Genomic DNA, 18,106 nt, shown 5'->3' with positions numbered 1-18,106 from the left:
GTGTGTGCTCCTCTACATAATTTAAGGTTGCCTTATATACCTCTCTGGGCAAGGAGGGGGGTGTGGGTGTGGGGCGGGCCTGCTTGGCTGTACCTGTCAAAATGTTGCACACCTGGGCTGCTCCACTCCAATGGAGGGAGGCCTCTCCCAGCTCATTAAGTGGCGAAGGAATCCTTATCACCAATCTCTAAAAAGGAAAGGAGGAGAAGAGGGGACAGAGGGAGAGGGAGGGAGACAGAGAAAGAGGGAGCACGCCAGACAGAGGGCGGGACGTAAAAAGAGCTTGGAGGGTTTTCCTGGTCACTTCTTGCAATGTCTGGAGGGAAAAAAGCAGGCAGAAGAGCAACAGCATCCCGACAACTTTCTTAAACTTCATACAAAACAAATTGCGCCTAATGTTCAGTATTTATTTTTGCAAAATGCTCCAGCCAAGCTGCACAACTCGTTTAAGGCAAGAGTAGGTCGCAAATCTAGCATCTGCTGTTCCCCTTGTCCTGGTAAGACCATAAGAACATAAAAAGAGCCTGCAGGATCAGGCCAATGGCCTGTCTAGTCCAGCATCCTGTTCTCCCAGGGACCAACCGGATGCCCATTATGGGAAAGCAGCAAAGCAGAATTCAAGCACAAGAGCAACATTCTCCCCTTCTGGGGTCTCCAACAATAAAGACTTCTGCTTGCCCCATGTTTTAGTAAAAGTGGGTTGCTGTGGTTTTGCCCTTGCCCTGCTTTCCCCAAGAAAACTGCTCTCTAGTGGTAAATCGGGACAAATGGCAATCTTCAGTACATCCCGAATGCTGCTTGCTCCGATTCAGCGCTTTCCCTGGGAAAATGGAAACGGGGAGAAGAACTAAGAGCCAGAGAAAAAGCCTTGTTCAAAAGTTATTTACCCATAGTTATTTGTCGCGGCAGCTAAAAGAATCTGACAAACTGAGAAGGACACTGACAAACTCAAGAAGGACACTGACAAACTGGAACGTGTCCAGAGGAGGGCAACCAAAATGGTCAAAGGCCTGGAAATGATGCCTTATGAGGAACGGCTAAGGGAGCTGGGCCTGTTTAGCCTGGAGAAGAGGAGGTTAAGGGGTGATATGATAGCCATGTTCAAATATATAAAAGGATGTCACATAGAGGAGGGAGAAAGGTTGTTTTCTGCTGCTCCAGAGAAGCGGACACGGAGCAATGGTTCCAAACTACATGAAAGAAGATTCCACCTAAACATTAGGAAGAACTTCCTGACAGTAAGAGCTGTTCAACGGTGGAATTTGCTGCCAAGGAGTGTGGTGGAGTCTCCTTCTTTGGAGGTCTTTAAGCAGAGGCTTGACAACCATATGTCAGGAGTGGTCTGATGGTGTTTCCTGCTTGGCAGGGGCCCTTGTGGTCTCTTCCAACTCTATGATTCTATGATTCTAACCTCCAGTGTCAAGAGCAGTATACCTTTGGCACCAGTACCTGGGAGGTGGGGTGCACAAGTACGGAGGGGCAGGTGTTGCTTTCTCTGTGATCTCTGTGGCCTTCAGCTGGGTGTCCAGTCAAATCCAGCGTCCTGTTGGAAACAGCGGAGGCCAAGCAAGGATCTCTATGCTATGCCAGACAGCAGAGGAAAGGCTGATTTCAACCCTGATTTCTCTGACCGAAGTATAACTCATAATGGGTCCTCAGGGTTTGGAAGGTGGGAGACAAGCGAGGGAAGGTTTATTTACTCCTGGGAGGGGGAACCGTGTGCTGCACAGCACAGTTCAGTTTGGAACAGAGAAATCCAGAAGGACTGGGATGGGCACCACACACAAGCTTTCGGATGACACACGGTTCCTCACCAAGTGAAACAGAATAGCTGGCTCTTTGGGGTAGTGCTCTACAACCCTTACAGCTCATAAGAATAAGAATAACGGCCATTTAAATATATATTGGAATTTCCCCACACTTCCTTTCCTCCCGGTGAAGAGATCTGTGTTAATACGAAACTGACTCCCATTATTACAAGTCTGCAAGGAGACCAACGTCCCTGACAAGAGACATCTCTCGTATCCCTAGATTATTACACTGACGCATCAGACGTAATAATAATAATATGCGCAGATACACATTTCATTAAATGCATTTCATCAACTATGAGCCTTAGTAAGAGTTGGTGCAGCCAGCTCATTAAGACGATGAGCAAGAGGCCAGGAATTCCCCCAGATCTCACCTCTGACGTGAACTCTGCACTTGGCCTGAGGAAACTCACCTCTCAGCCTCAGCTGCAACATGGAGGAAAATACTGGCAGACTTTATCAGGCTGTTGTATAGATTACAGCAATAAATAAATAAAATTCTGTCTGGAATATCACTCAGAGACTGCTGTAACAAACATGCTTTGAGAGCCGGTGTGGTGCAATGGTTAGAGTGTTGGACCAGGGCCTGGCAGACTAGGGTTCGAATCCTCGTTCGGCCAAGAAGCTGACAGGGTAACCCTGGGCCTGTCAGGTCCTCTTGGCCTAATCTACCCCACAGGGTTGTTGTGAAGGTTAAATGATGAGGGCAGAGCCAGATTTAGGTTTGATGAGGCCCTCAGCTCCTGAATGTAATGGGGCCCTTTATATGTCCAGCTGTCCTTTGTCAACAACAAGCCGTCGCTGTTCTTTGTGTTGAATATATGCTAGATGGTCATTTATGGACCTAACAGGTATCTAAAGCCATTTGCACATAACAAAATATGTATTTTATCAAAGTAATTGTTGAACTGAAATACAATTAAGAAGAAGTATATTAATGGTGAAATAATTATTAAGTGCTAACTTAAAATGATTTTTTATTCATAACAAACTTAATAATGCAAACACATTGGCATTTGGCAATAGCAAAAGTTTAGAAACACAATTTGGGGGGTGCGCAGTTGAATAACCCCTCTTTCTCTCTGTCAGAAGTTGGGGAATCCAGAAACAGAGAGGAGGGAAACACCCTTGTCTACGTAAGCTTTAGATTTGCAAGTCATATACAGTGATACCTTGGGTTACAGGCGCTTCAGGTTGTGGGTTTTTTGGGGGGTTATAGACCGCTGAAACGCGGAAGTACCAGAAAAGGTTACTTCCGGGTTTTGGCGGTCGCACATGCGCAGAAGCATTAAATTGTGCTTTGCGCATGAGCAGAATCGCAGAATCGCAGAATCGCAACCCGCACGTGCACAGATGCACTACTGCAGGTTGAGAATGCTGCGGGTTGTGAACGTGCCTCCCACATGGATCACATTTGCAACCCTAGTGACCACTGTATAGCCTTTCTTTTTAAGAAAGAAAAGAAAAGAGAAGAGAAGAGAAGAGAAGAAAAAAGAGAAAAAAAGAAAAGAGAAAAAAAGAAAAGAAAAGATTTTTCTTTCACACGGCCCATGCACACCAAATGTCTGCAAACCATCAAGGTATCTCTATATTTAAAACAAGAAGTTCCACCCATAATAACTATCAGCACCCCTGACTCCAGGATCACAAGCAATGCTGAAATTCACCCCAGGGCTGAAGCATACCCAGAGGAATACATTTCCAAGACCAAAAAAATGCAGCAGCAAACTCTCTCTCTCTAATCTCAAATAGACGGGCAATGCTGGCTTCCCAGTGCAGGAAAGGCACTCTGCACGTGCTCTAAGACACACCATAAGATCCCTGCTGCTGGGGCTGCCCAGTATAGCTTCCTTTCTCGCGGTGGCCAGCCAGAGGGAAGAATGCAAGCAAAAGGTCCGCAGCACCTGGTGGTCCTTGTCTCAGCAGCCGAAGGTTTAGCCCCAGAACTGAATAGCAAGCTTTGGCTGCAAGGACTAATAACCCCCCGGGGCAAGAAGATCTGCCTTCCTTTCATGTCTACAGAGAAGTCACTCAACCTGAGCCCTTGGGGTAGGTCAGGATACCATAAAGCCAAACCACACAGTGTAGGAAGGTTACAGGAAGGAGCTTCTGCTAGGGATTGATTTTTCAAAACAACAAAGAAAATATTTTTTTTTCCATCAGGAAGAGCAGCTTTGGGCAGCATCCATTCTCCTTGTGGCCGCACAATTGGATAACGCCTCTCTCTCTCTTTCAGAAGTTGGGGGAACCAGAAACAGTCACAGGGAGGGAACATAACCCACTGGAACATAAAGCAACGGGGGCCTTTCATTTTCTTTTCTTTTCTTTTCATTTTTATGCAGTGATTTCATGTTGTCCACGTCTGGGACTGCACGCTCCGAAATATAATTACAGCATTAATAATTGCAGCATTAGCAATTTAGGGATCGGCAGGTTTCCTTGCCTCTCTGAGCACATGCTGAACCCAGGAGTCCAGAGCAGGAACAGAAAGGCAAGTCTAAAACCTGTGCCTTCCTCTAGCAGGAGACTGCAAAACGTTTACAAGAGGGAGGCAAGGAAAAATACCCCTTGGCATTGCATACACCTGAAAATGATGCAATTAATTGGTACAGGATGTGGCTCTGTCGGCTTTCAAGGGGGACTGGACAAAAATTAGCACTGAATGGGTTTACCAGTGGCTATTTAGGTGGACATGGGGACTCCATATTCACAAGCAGTCTACCTGTGAAAACTGGAGAGCCACAGCGGAAAAGCACCGCTGCCTTCACATCCTACTTGAAGCTTCCCCAGGCATCTGCCTGATCACTATCAGGGTGTGCAGTTAAAGGGATTAAATCTCTTTCGGATCTAGGATCCCAAGGAGCGCCCGTCTGCCAGATGGCTCCCTCCATTTTAAACTGTGGTCGGTTTTGCGGAACTTTCAACATTGCCTTTTTTTGCACTGCAATGATTTCTTACGCTCGCTTCTAATTTTGCAAGCCACCTTCTGAGAGTTTGACCCTAAAAAGGGGGCTGTGAATAATAAAAACCTACGAGGACAGCCACTGGGCCCATCACCTCCTGGCAAATAGAAGGGGAAGAAATGGAATCAGTGAGATATTTTACTTTCTTGGGCTCCATGATCACTGCAGATGGTGACAGCAGCCACAAAATTAAAAGACACCTGCTTCTTGGGAGAAAAGCAATGACAAACCTAGACAGCATCATAAAAAGCAGAGACATCACCTTGCCAACAAAGGTCCGTATAGTTAAAGCTCTGGTTTTCCCAGTCATGATGTATGGAAGTGAGAGCTGGACCATCAAGAAGGCTGATCACTGAAGAATTGAGGCTTTTGAATTATGGTGCTGGAGGAGACTCTTGAGAGTCCCATGGATTGCAAGAAGATCCAACCTCTCCATTCTGAAGGAAATCAGCCCTGAGTGCTCACTGGAAGGACAGATCCTGAAGCTGAGGCTCCCAGACTTTGGCCACCTCATGAGAAGAGAAGACTCCCTGGAATAGACCCTGATGTTGGGAAAGATGGAGGGCACAAGGAGAAGGGGACGACGGAGGATGAGGTGGTGGGACAGTGTTCTCGAAGCTACCAGCATGAATTTGACCAAACTGCAGGAGGCAGTGGAAGACAGGAGTGCCTGGCGTGCTCTGGTCCAGGGGGCCATGAAGAGTCCGACACGACTAAACGACTAAACAACAACAATGAGGACAGCAGTGGGGGGGTCAAGTGAGGGGGGGAGAGGAAGCTGAAAATGGCAACGCCACCAGTACAGAGCCTGCCTCCCCCCCCCCACAAAATAGACAATACCCAGTCAAAGAAACACTGAACCATAGAATTGTGAAGTTGCAAGGGAACCTAGGGGTCTTCTAGTCCAGCCCTCCGCAGTGTAGGACTCACAGCTAAAGATTCACTAGGAAGATGGCCCTCAAACCTCTGCTTAAATACTGCCAAGGAAGGAGAGTCCACCACTTTCTACAGAGTCCCTTCCACTGCTGAACGGCTCTTAAACTCAGGAAGTTCTTCCTGATGAGATTTAGTTGGAATTTCATTTTCCTATAATTGAAATCCATTGTTTCAGGTCCTGCCCTTCGGAGCAGGAGAAAGCAAACTTGCTCCATCCGACATGTGACAGGACTTCAGATATGGCTGTCTTATCGCCTCTCAGTCATTTCTTATCCAGGCTCAACATGCCCAACTCCATGGCCATCTGTCATGGGTGATTTCGCTGAGATTCCTGCATTGCAGGGGGTTGGTCCCTATGGCTCCATGATTCTATGACCTGTTCTTCACAAGGCTTGGTTCCCAAACCCTTTAAAAAAAATTATTCAAAATTAAAACAAAACATATTATCCAGAAACATATCATCCTTATTCCCCCCCCATTTTTCCTCACTCCCCCCTCCCACACAACCCCCCCACCCCCCAACTTCCCTCAGTTCCAGTCTTTGGTTTCTCTAAGAATGCTGTTTTCTGCATGTTACAAAGTTGTATAGATCCTCAAACTATTTAGCTGATTGTTATCAATAAAAAGTTTGTGAATGTTTATTCAAAACCTGCCAAGGAGTCCAGTTCGCTTTGTTGCGTCTTCAGATACTTTGTAAAGGGTTCCCATTCATCCTTAAAGTCACAGTTATCCTTGTCCCGTAGCTTATATGTCAGTTTTGCCAGTTCTGCATAGTCCATCATTTTTTCTTGCCATGAGTCTTTAGTTGGGGTTTCTTCAGTCTTTCAACCTTGTGCTATGAGAACTTTCGCAGCCGTTGTCGCATACATGAAGATGTTTTCCAGCTTTTTTGGCAGATCTTTCCCTAAACCATATTTTGATGATTTTTTTTAACCCCCCCTTTTTAAATTCGTCTTTAAGAACACTAGGAAAGCAACAGATGACAGTCCGAAATGGAACTTACATAACCAAGCAGAGGTGCAAAACCTGCCTTTTTTCCCCCCATTGCCAAATTTCCCTTATCTTGCATGCATTACAGATTACAGACAGGAAGTGCACGGCTGACAGATCAGAGGAGTTATTAGCAACTTTAACTTTAACTTGGCCCGATATCCGCAGACGACAGCTACTGGAAGAAGCCGCTCCACCTCTCATCTCTCCCCAGCCAACATCTTCTGCTCTTTGATTCCTTTATGCTCGTATCGCGCGTCTCATGCTAAGAGCTGCAACGTCCAATAAACCCATTTTGAAAAAGCAACAGCGCTTAGGCCAGGCTCCTAGGAGGGGTGTGGATTTGTAGGTGACATACCACACGAGCACCCCCAAAGTTTGCGCTGCTCTCTAGAGGTAGAGGAGAACTTTAATCCAATTCCTATTTGAAGGCAGGCCTACCTAATTTTCACTTTCTGAAACAATAAAACAAAGCAAAGCACAGCTACCCTTTGAAGTCTTCACTCCTCAGAATCTGGCAATACAGTTCTCCAGTCAAGCAACGTGTTCAAAAATGTACAGTGGTACCTCGGGTTACATACGCTTCAGGTTACATATGCTTCAGATTACAGACACTGCTAACCCAGAAATAGTGCTTCAGGTTAAGAACTTTGCTTCAGGATAAGAACAGAAATCGGGCTCCGGTGGCGCAGCGGCAGCAGGAGGCCCCATTAGCTAAAGGGATGCTTCAGGTTAAGAACAGTTTCAGGTTAAGAACGGACCTCCGGAACGAATTAAGTACTTAACCCAAGGTACCACTGTATATTAAAAGTATATATTCTTGAAAATAACACAAACAAAAATGTGACGGAAATCGCTTTGTGACAATGTGCATGTTAGGTAGGATTACATATGGAAATATGCATATTAGGAGAAATTCGCCTTAAAAGGCTGAATTTTCACGAGGCCTTCAAAAACGAAATATAAGTTTGGGGAAAGGTGGGGAGCTGAACTTCAGACTGAAAAAATGGGAAATGAAAAGAAACAAAAATGTCCAGGCCTGCCAGTTATTCTTTGAGTGCAGTACTAGCTGTAAAGAAAATAAATAAATGTGTATTTCTCTTTCTCGGCTCAATGCAGAGTTGGTCTGCCAATGGGCCTGGTCTCCATAGAGCACGTCCCTGGGGTTCCTGCCACCTTCCATGCTGTGGACATGATCTGCCCCAGCTGCAACAAAACATGTCTCTCCCCTCTCGGTCTCTATGGCCACAGCAGGTGCTGCAACTCTCCAATGGTTTGACTTCACCCCTGAAAGCAACCTCTTCCATTGCCTCCTGTGACAGATGGGTGCCAACCAAAGAACCAATAAAAATGGATGCCCTCTCGCAGTGCCTACCCCAGGGAGAGCCAACTTGTGGCCTTCAGAGGTTGCTGGGCATCATCTTCCATCATCCCTGACCACTGGTCATGGGGCCTGGGGTTGTGGGTATCTAGCACCATCTGAAGGGCCTCAGCTTTCCCATCCCTAGTCTTCAATTTACAGCATTGGGACTCATGACTGGGTCACAGTTGAGTCTTAACCGGGCCCCAAAAGCAACACCGCAAATCATAAAAAACGAGTGTTAAAATGTGACAGAGTGGGCTCCCAAATTGATTTTTATTTTACTTAGATTCATGTTCTTCAAACATTCATCTTTTCATCTTTTCCAAGCAAAAAAAGATACAGTGGAACCTTGGTTCCCGAACTAAATCTGTTCAGGGGGCCTGTTCGATTCCTAAAACAGTTTGGGAACCAGGGCGAGGCTTCTGATTGGCTGAAGTAGCTTCCTGCAGCCAATCAGAAGCTGTGGAAGCCGTGCTGGGTGTTCAGCTTCCAAAGAAAATTGGAAAAAGAAACGGTTTTTTTTCATTCGGAAGCCGGAACGCTCAGCCCCTAAGGCATTCAGGAGCTGAGGTTCCACTGTATTTGATAATAATATTTGTATAAGATATAATAAAATTTATTGGGGGGCGGGGAATAGAAAGGAGAGTCCATCACCTTTCAAAGGATCTGTTCCACAGCCGAGCAGCTCTTATGGCCACAAAGTTCTCCCCAACGTTTAAATAAAGACATTCAGTTTCTATATCCCGTCCCTCATCCTTCTTGGTCGGTATATATGAGGAAAAGAGGAAGCTGCCTAATGGATGTCAGACTATAGGCTCATGTAGCTCCATATGCGGCAGCTAGACTGGTGACTGGGAGCGGCCGCCGAGACCACAGAACACCAGTCTTGAAAGACCTACATTGGCTCCCAGTACGTTTCCAAGCACAATTCAAAGTGTTGGTGTTGACCTTTAAAGCCCTAAACGGCCTCGGTCCAGTATACTTGAAGGAGCGTCTCCACCCCCATCGTTCAGCCCGGACACTGAGGTCCAGCACCGAGGGCCTTCTAGCGGATCCCTCACTGCAAGAAGCAAAGCACAGGGAACCAGGAAGAGGGCCTTCTCAGTGGTGGCGCCCGCCCTGTGGAACGCCCTCCCGTCAGATGTCAAGGAAATAAACAACTACCTGACATTCAGAAGACCTCTGAAGGCAGCCCTGTTCAGGGAAGTTTTTAATGTATGACATATTAGTGTATTTTTGGTATTTGTGGAAGCCGCCCAGAGTGGCTGGGGAAACCCAGCCAGATGGGCAGGGTACAAATAATAAATTATTATTATTATTATTATTATTATTATTATTATCATCATCATCATCATCATCATCATCATCATCATCATCATATTGCTTGCACTGACTGGCAGCAGCTCTCCAAGGTTTCAGGCAGGGAGTGATCAGCAGCTTACTCAGGTGTGCATGGCCAGAAAGGGTAGAGTTGGCCATGGGAGCGGGCATGGAGAGAGAGACCCAGCCAACCTTTCACCCTTGGCAGCTGTGTGGTGTAGTGGTTAGAGTGCTGGCCAGCCCAGGGTTCACATCCACACTCGGCCAAGAAGTTCCCTGAGTGTGACCTTGGGGGCCAGTCACAACCTTCTCTCAGCCTTTACCTACCTCGCAGGGTTGTTGTAGTGGGGAATCATTGAGGAGGGGGACCGCCTTGAGTTCAGAAATGCAACAAATAAATAAATAAACAAACAAACAAACAAACACACACTTTTGGCAGATGAGTGACTTCCCTGCGTAGGGGGCGAGGGATTTGGTGCTTCCCATCCCCCCCCCAAAAAAAAATCCCCCAAGAAATCTGAAGTTACTACCGTAAGCAAACAGTTTTAATTAAGAGCTCATCTCGCCGATTTTCCCCTGCTTTTCTAAAAACAGAAAAGTAAAGAAAGCTTCCCACCCCTAATTAGGTTAATTTAACAAATTCTGGTCCCCCACCCACGGCTGAGATACTTTAATCTCCTTTGGCTTGGGAGCTGAATTTTCTACCACTTCAGCATCACACACATCAAAGGTCTGGCCGTGGGAGCCCCCTTTCTTGTGCTCTCCCCGAACCCGGGGCTTTCCCAGTGGGGGCAAATGGAGGCAAACCCTGTTAGCAGAAAAGGCAGCACTTATCGGGGTGAGCCCAGGAAGCTCTAAGATGGAGCCTGGTGGGCTGTGCCGGGGGCGGAACCAATGGAGCTGACGGTGGGCTTGTCAGGAGCTCGTCCTACACTCGAGTAGGACCCTGGCAGAGACACATGCCCGACTGGCATGTTCTGTCCCTCTTGGTCGATCGTTCGGGAGCTTCAGAAGCTTTCTTCAGCCCGAACATCGCAGTGACCGATGCCAATCGATGCCGGCACACTTAGGGATCCGCAGAGCCTTTGCAGCTTGGGACCTCAGCAACTCAGCATTTTGGCTAATCTACTTTATTTACATCTAAACACACACGGAGCACTGCAAGATGGCTCCCCCTCTTATTTATACAGTGGTACCTCGCTTCTCAAACGCCTTGGTACTCAAACAGCTTGGAATCCAAACACTGCAAACCTGGAAGTCAGTGTTCCAGTTTGCGATCCTTTTTCAGAAGCTGAATATGCTCCGTTTTGAGTGTTACACTTCCAACTTGAGTGTTACGCTGAGGTCTGTCTGTTTTAGTTATTTATTTTGCATTTTTGTTTTTGCGGCTTTTTTGTTTCGTTTTTGTGACTGTGTGGAACCCGGTTCAGCTACTGACAGATTGAGTGTGTGACTGCAGTATATTGTTTATTGCTTTCATTTTATGGATCAGTGGTCCCGTTAGATAGTAAAATTCATGTTCAATTGCTGTTTTAGGGGTTGTTTTCAAAAGTCTGGAACGGATTAATCCATTTTGCATTACTTTCTATGGGAAAGCATGCCTTGGTTTTGGAACGCTTTGGTTTTGGAACGGACTTCCGGGAATGGATTAAGTTTGAGAACCAAGGTACCACTGTAAGGGTTGGGGTATTGGAAGTCCGATACCTTGTCCTGCAAGAGATGAATTTCATCCCAGGCCACAGCTATGCTGGAATAAGTGTTGCGCAATGCTCATGAGTGCAGCGAGACATCACAGGGTGTCAATAGCAGGCAAGTTTGGAAGCAATAAACATGCGCTTCCTCAAGTCCATGGCCTTTCCCTGGCACCGTTAAGCATGGGGCACTCCTGCTAGCAGATTTTGTAGGTGCCAAAACAAAAACACAGCTTGATGCGTCACTAAACCAGACCCTGGAAATAACAGGCACCCAATGGATGCCAACCAACCACAAATAGGACAGGCCTCCGCTCAAGGGTAGGGCATATGCTGGGCATACAGAATGTCCCAAGAGACTGCGACTGGCCTAGGGTCACACCCAGCGAGCTTCATAGCTGAGTGGAGATTCGAACCCAGGTTCCCCAGGCCATAGTACGACCCTGGAACCACTATGCCATACTGCCTATCAGTTCAGACCACAGGTCAGGGGAGGATTTCCAGGCCAAATTGCTGCTGTGTTCCCAATAATTCCTTTGCAGCGAGACTTGGATTCAGGGCTGTTTCGATTTGGTGTTGAAAGCAAGCGTCTCTGCTGCAATCAGGCTTGCTTTCGGCACTGCATTTGGCACTGTTCCTCTGCAGCCGGTCTGGGTGGGGCTGGTGGGTGTCTGTAGTGCAAAAGATATGGAGGGCACCAGGTTGGCAAGGGACTGGAGTAGTGCAACATCTGAGATCATGGAGCTGCTGCAAAGTGACCCCTTCTGCCTCGGCCTGCAAACACCTGCCCCTCAAATAATTTGGGGAGATATTAAATTTTGCCCTTCCTTTTCTCTGCAGCTCCCGGTCGCTTGCTTTTTAGAAGTCTTGCTTTCCTGCAAATTGCCAGGCTGCTGGTGGTTTATGTCAGCTTTTTTCTTTTCTTTTCCATTTCTCAAAATCCCTCAGCACTTTCCTTTTTGCTCCCCCTACCGCCAAACTCCCAAGACCACCCACATCAAAAATTCTGTTCGCTTCCAGAAAATACTTGAATTCCACACCTGTATGACATGCAAGAATCACCACATAATATCGCTGTGTTTGCTATGGAAGAGCCAGCTGACGGAGAGGTGAGCAATTTCTCATTCCTGCAAGATCTTACGGGGCATTGATTGAACGAGGCTGAAACAGAGAAATTGCAAGGAAGAACTGCAACCTTCCACAGCAAAGAACTGCAACATAAATGAACCAGAGATGGCAACTTGTTGGCTATAGCACAGAGAGATATCAACACACTAGCAGCCTCAAACCTGAGGTCTTCCTTGAGAATCCTAATTCCACCCTGCCCCGCAAAAAATATCAATATAGCACTGAAATTAGTGGAGAAATTAGCATGGTATCCAAACAGAGACAAAAAAAACTGGCTTGGTCTGAGGAGCCATTATGCACAATTTGGTTATGGTTCCTCCCCTTTTTTCTTTACGAAAACTTAAAAGAACAAAGACAATATACAGAAATAAACATCAAATATCAAGCATGTTTTTAGCATAAAAATTAAAGAAGAGAAGAAAAAAGAAAAGGAGAAAAACTTCTGATTCTCCATCTATCCATGTGTAAAATTCTTACTTCATAATAATATTCAACTTTTCTGCTTTCCACAAACCAACCTTCCCCCCGCCCCCAGTCTTCAAACCCACATGCCACAATTTCATTTTCCTTATTGTGCAGAAAGTCCAAAAGCGGTTTCCAATCATTAACAAATGCCAACACTGATTTTTCTCTAATTAAGCACGTCAACTTTGCCACCTCAGCCAAATATCAATAGCCATCCTTCCATAGTAGGCAAGAATAACTCATCACAATTTGCTTATGATTTCTTAAGATGTGTCAGAATGTAAGCAAACAAACTTCCTTCCAGCTTGTATAGTAGATTCGTGGCGGGTGTCCAGCGCTGCCCTGGAATTTTTAGAAACTAAAAAATTTTGTCATTTTTTAAAATGGATAGAGTAATTCTTGAGTTGGGACCCAACACCCCAAAATTGGGCGAAGCAACGCTAAAGTGCTCCACCACCAACCTGTGACCTCAACCTGGATGGACTTTCCTCTCCCATTGTATTCTTCTGCTTACATTTAAACACCACTATAGCTCAGTCGGTAGAGCATGAGACTCTTAATCTCAAGGTACTGGGTTCGAGTCCCATGTTGGGCGAAAGATTCCTGCACTGCAGAGGGTTGGACTAGATGTCTCTTGTGGTCCCATCCAACTCTATTTGTTCTATGATTTCATCCAACATAAAACCCAGGGCATAAAACCACAAATATGTATGTGGTTGCCAGACAGTCTCTCATCCAGAAATTGACCCGACCCGAACCTGCTTAGCTCCAGGAAGGTGAAGGTCTTCTGCACCTTCAGACCACACCCTGGAAACCTAGCTGTGGTCTTCTCGCGCTTATATGGAAAATTGGACTGGTCATGTTGTGCAGATGCCTGATGGTCATCTTCCAAAGCAAGTACAGCGGTACCTCAGGTTACAGACGCTTCAGGTTACAGACTCCGCGAACCCAGAAATAGTACCTTGGGTTAAGAACTTTGCTTCAGGATGAGAACAGAAATCGGGCTCCGGCGGCGCAGCAGCAGCAGGAGTCCCCATTAGCTAAAGTGGTACCTCAGGTTCAGAACAGTTTCAGGTTAAGAACGGACCTCCAGAACAAATTAAGTTCTTAACCTGAGGTACCACTGTACTCTATTCCCAACTTAAAAATGGAAAGCATAATGCTGGTGGTCAACAAAAGAGGTTTAAATACTCTCTCAAGGCAAATCTAAGAAAATGTAGTATAAACACCGACAACTGGGAAACACAGGCCTGCGAGCGCTCCAGTTGGAGAACAGCCTTGACCAAAGGTGTCCTGGGCTTTGAAGACACTCAAACTCAGGACGCAAGGGAGAAAGGTGCTAAGAGGAAGGCAGGCTTGGCAAACCCTCACCGGGATCAACTCCCACGCAGAAACCAATGTCCCCACTGTGGAAGGACGTGTGGATCCAGAATTGGCCTCCACAGTCACTTACGGACTCATTGTTAAAACTGTGTTTATGGAAAACAATCTTACTCGGCTAGGAGGAATTGCCAAAGAAGAAGAAGATATGGCAAATTGCATTGAACACAGCAGGATCAATCCTGCAAACTGAGTTCTGCGGATGTGATGGATCTGGCATGCTGACAACTCTCGTGGGTTTTGCCCCCGGGACCACTTAACCCACATGCTGTCTTTGTGTAGCATTGATTGGTGGGCTCCCCTTCACTGAAGATTTCTAAGCAGAGTTTGGGTGGCCATCTGTCAGGGATACTTCAGCATTGCAGGGGGTTGAGCTAGATGGCCCTTGGGGGTTCCCATCCAGTTCTACAACTCCACAGTTCCATGACTGCAGCATTGGAGAGGCAGTCGTTCCTTCTGGGCTCCTACGCCTAGGAGCTCTCCACAGGCAGCCACACAGAGCTGGAGGGGTTTCCTCGCCAAGGCTCAGCCTCAGAGAGCTCTCAGAGCAAATTAAGCAGGGGAAGAGAAACTGTTTTGAGCACTTGGGACTCTGCGGGGGTGCAACAGAGGCTTCCTGCGCGGCCGTTGCGCACCTAAGACTTTGCTCTCCTTCCAACCACCAGAGGCCAAAAGTGCCCGGAGCGTGTTGCTTGAAGATCAAGATCATTTTTAATTAAATGTTTATGCAGCACTTTGAAGATGTGGAGCCAAGTGCTAAGTAGCATCGCGGGGAAGGTTGCTTCATATCCCAAGCTGTGAGCTGCGGGATCGGACGGAGAAAGGGGGAGAAAGCAGCTCTATTTACACGCCCCTGTTTCATTCTGCAGGGGTGGGTTTCTGCGCTGTGGGAAAGCTGGTCGGAAAGAGACAAGGACTCAGTGGTAGAGTGCTAGAGGAGGTCTCCAGGAAGGGCTGGGAGAGACAGCTTGCTCAAAACCCTGGAGAGCCTCTGCCAGTCAGTGTGGACAATATTGAGCTGCTGCTGTTGTTGTTGTTGTTGTTGTTGTTGTTGTTTAGTCGCTTAGTCGTGTCCGCCTTTTCCTGACCCCCTGGACCAGAGCATGCCAGGCACTCTTGTCTTCCACTGCCTCCCGCAGTTTGGTCAAACTCATGCTGGTAGCTTTGAGAACACTGTCCCACCATCTCGTCCTCTGTCGGTCCCTTCTCCTTGTGCCCTCCATCTTTCCCAACATCAGGGTCTTTTCCAGGGAGTCTTCTCTTCTCCTGAGGTGGGTTGGATGGCTATCTGTCAAGGTTGCCTTGCTGTGATTCCAGGTGGCTGAACTAAATGGCCCTTGCCATCTCCTCCAGATCTACAGTTCTATGATTTTATATTGCAGACTGCCTTCTGATCTTCAGAAGAAGGGCAGAATATCCCCCCTTTATTTCCCCCTCTTACACAGTTTCTATTTCTCTTTCTCTCTCTTTTATTTATGTCTCACCATGTTTAGTGCACATATAATTATGTACCTTTTGAACTTACAATAAAGGTTTTTTTTAAGTTAAAGAAGAAGGGCAGTATAGAAATTAATTAATTAAGTAATTAACTAAAGATGATATGATTTTTATATAATTAAAGATTATATTATATAAAGATTACATCATATAGAACTGTAGAGCTGGAAGGGACAATCTAGTCCAACAACTTGCAATGCGGGAATCTCAACTAAAAGCATCCCTGACAGCTGGCCATCCAACCTCTGCTTTAAAACCTCCAAAGGAGGAGAGTCCACAAAGCATCTTCTCTACCACCCACCAACAGATCCTCTTTTAGGGACATGGATCAGCTGTACAGAGATCATTTTGTTGTTGTTGGTTAGTCGTTTAGTCGTGTCTGACTCTTCGTGACCCCCTGGACCAGAGCACACCAGGCACTTCTGTCTTCCACTGCCTCCCGCAGTTTGGTCAAACTCATGCTGGTAGCTTCGAGAACACTGTCCCACCATCTCGTCCTCTGTCGTCCCCTTCTCCTTGTGCCCTCCATCTTTCCCAACATCAGGGTCTTTTCCAGGGAGTCTTCTCTTCTCATGAGGTGGTCAAAGTCTTGGAGCCTCAGCTTCAAGATCTGTCCTTCCAGTGAGCACTCAGGGCTGGTTTCCTTCAGAATGGAGAGGTTGGATCTTCTTGCAGTCCATGGGACTCTCAAGAGTCTCCTCCAGCACCAGAATTCAAAAGCATCCATTCTTCGGCGGTCAGCTTCTCCTTTACCCAATGACTTACCATCCAGTTTCCCTGGAGGGAAGAAGTCTGCCTCAAAGCCAGCATTTGCTACCAGACATTTTCTCCCATACGTTCTGGGCACCCCAGTTTAAGAAAGAGATTGGAATGTGTGCAGAGGAGGGTGACCGTGAAGATTATGGATCATGGAAACCCAGAAGCCTTATGGGGAACAGTTGAGGGAATTGAGTATATTTCACCTGGAAAAGAGGAGAGAGATGGGATGCCCACCTTCATGGGACAGCCATTCCTATAACTGGAGCAAGGTAGTTTTCCGCTGCTCCGGAGGGTGAAATCCAAACCAATGGATTCAAATGGACATCCCAGCTAAACACCAGGAAGAGCTTTCTGACAGTAAGAGCTGTTCCTCTGCGGAAAGGTGGTGGACCTCCTTCCTTGGAAGTTTTCAAGCAGAGTCTGGGTGGCCATCTGCCAGGGACGCTTTAGGTGGGAACTGCAGCTGGACTGGACCAGATGACCCTCAAGGTCCCTTCCAACTCTATGTTTCTATGGTTCTATGCAGGTGGCGCTGTGGGTTAAACCACAGAGCCTAGGACTTGCCAATCGGAAGGTCAGCGGTTCGAATCCCCGCAATGATGGGGTGAGCTCCCATTGCTCCGTCCCAGCTCCTGTCAATCTAGCAGTTCAAAAGCACGTCAAAGTGCAAGTAGATAAATACTTCCAGCGGGAAGGTAAACGGCGTTTCCGTGCGCTGCTCTGGTTCACCAGAAGCGGCTTAGTCCTGCTGGCCACATGACCCGGAAGCTGTACGCCGGCTCCCTCAGCCAATAAAGCGAGATGAGCAGCGCAACCCCAGAGTCGGTCACGACTGGACCTAATGGTCAGGGGTCCCTTTACCTTTACGACATCTGGGGACCCCAGGTTCAAGAAAGCTCAGCTGGGTGGACCAAATTCCAGCCTTGCTGTAACCCCACCTTCTACGCTTCTTGTTGAAGGCTGGTCCACATGTGTCATGGGAAACTGCCTGTTGACTTGCAGCTTAATGGCTTGCACGTGTGAATGAGTCATTGCAGATTAACTGCCAGGGAGAGGTGTACCTCCTGACATCAGCTCCAAGGGAGTTTTTTCTTTTTCTTTTTTTTTACCGTGGGAATAGTGAACAAAGTCAACTGGAAAGTGATCAAGTGGAGAGTGATCCAGCGGTGCGCGTGAATCATTTCCCAGGTTTTTCTGTTTCGGGACCCAAGAAGAGCCCATCGTACCGGGCAACCCAGTCAGATGGGTGGGGTGCAAATTCAAAATATATTATTGATTATTGTTAATAATAATAATAATAATAATAATAATAATAATAATAATAATTTATATCCTGCCCTCCCCAGCCAAAGCTGGGCTCAGGGCGGCTAACAACAATCAAAATAATCCAGCATTCTAAAAAAATTCTGTGCAGATTGCCGGGGGGGGGGGAGGGTCAGGCTGCGCCCATCTAGTCCAACTTCCCATCCTCACAGTGGCAAAACAGATGCCCCAACGGGATGCAAGCCCAAGTGCAAGAGGGGTATAATCATCATCATCATCATCATCATCATCATCATCATCATCAACTCCCTTCGGGAAGTTTCCAGCAACTGGGATTCAGAAGCATGGCTGCAATAGCCATCTTGGCTAGCAGCTGTCAATAGCTTTCTCTCCTCAAATGAATTTGTCCAATCTTCTTTAGAAGCCATCCATAGTTTACTATTTGAAGAAGGACGTCTTGCATGCAAAACATGCAACTCAAACGTCATTTGAGTCTGCGTTTCCTTTCCTTCGGACCTGTTTCACCCACCCAATCATGTG

At 46.8% G+C, this 18,106-nt stretch overlaps 1 protein-coding gene across 1 annotated transcript in view; it reads right to left on the bottom strand.

Moving 5' to 3' along the window:
• Positions 1-11,628: 11,628 nt before the first annotated feature.
• LOC309342750 (tumor protein 63-like) overlaps positions 11,629-18,106 on the bottom strand; it is a gene marked incomplete at its 3' end in the record, with an annotated part of 42,468 nt that continues 35,990 nt past the window's right edge. Inside the window, exon 4 of the mRNA XM_081863576.1 lies at positions 11,629-11,745. Coding sequence (XP_081719702.1) covers positions 11,629-11,745 — 117 coding nt within the window. The remainder of the gene's footprint in view (positions 11,746-18,106) is intronic.

The sequence above is a fragment of the Podarcis erhardii genome, assembly GCF_964252035.2.
Source record: "Podarcis erhardii genome assembly, chromosome: 5".
Classification (NCBI taxonomy): Eukaryota; Metazoa; Chordata; class Lepidosauria; order Squamata; family Lacertidae; genus Podarcis; species Podarcis erhardii.
The sequence above is the reverse complement of the archived record's forward strand: the minus strand, read 5'-3'. Positions and strand labels throughout refer to the sequence as shown.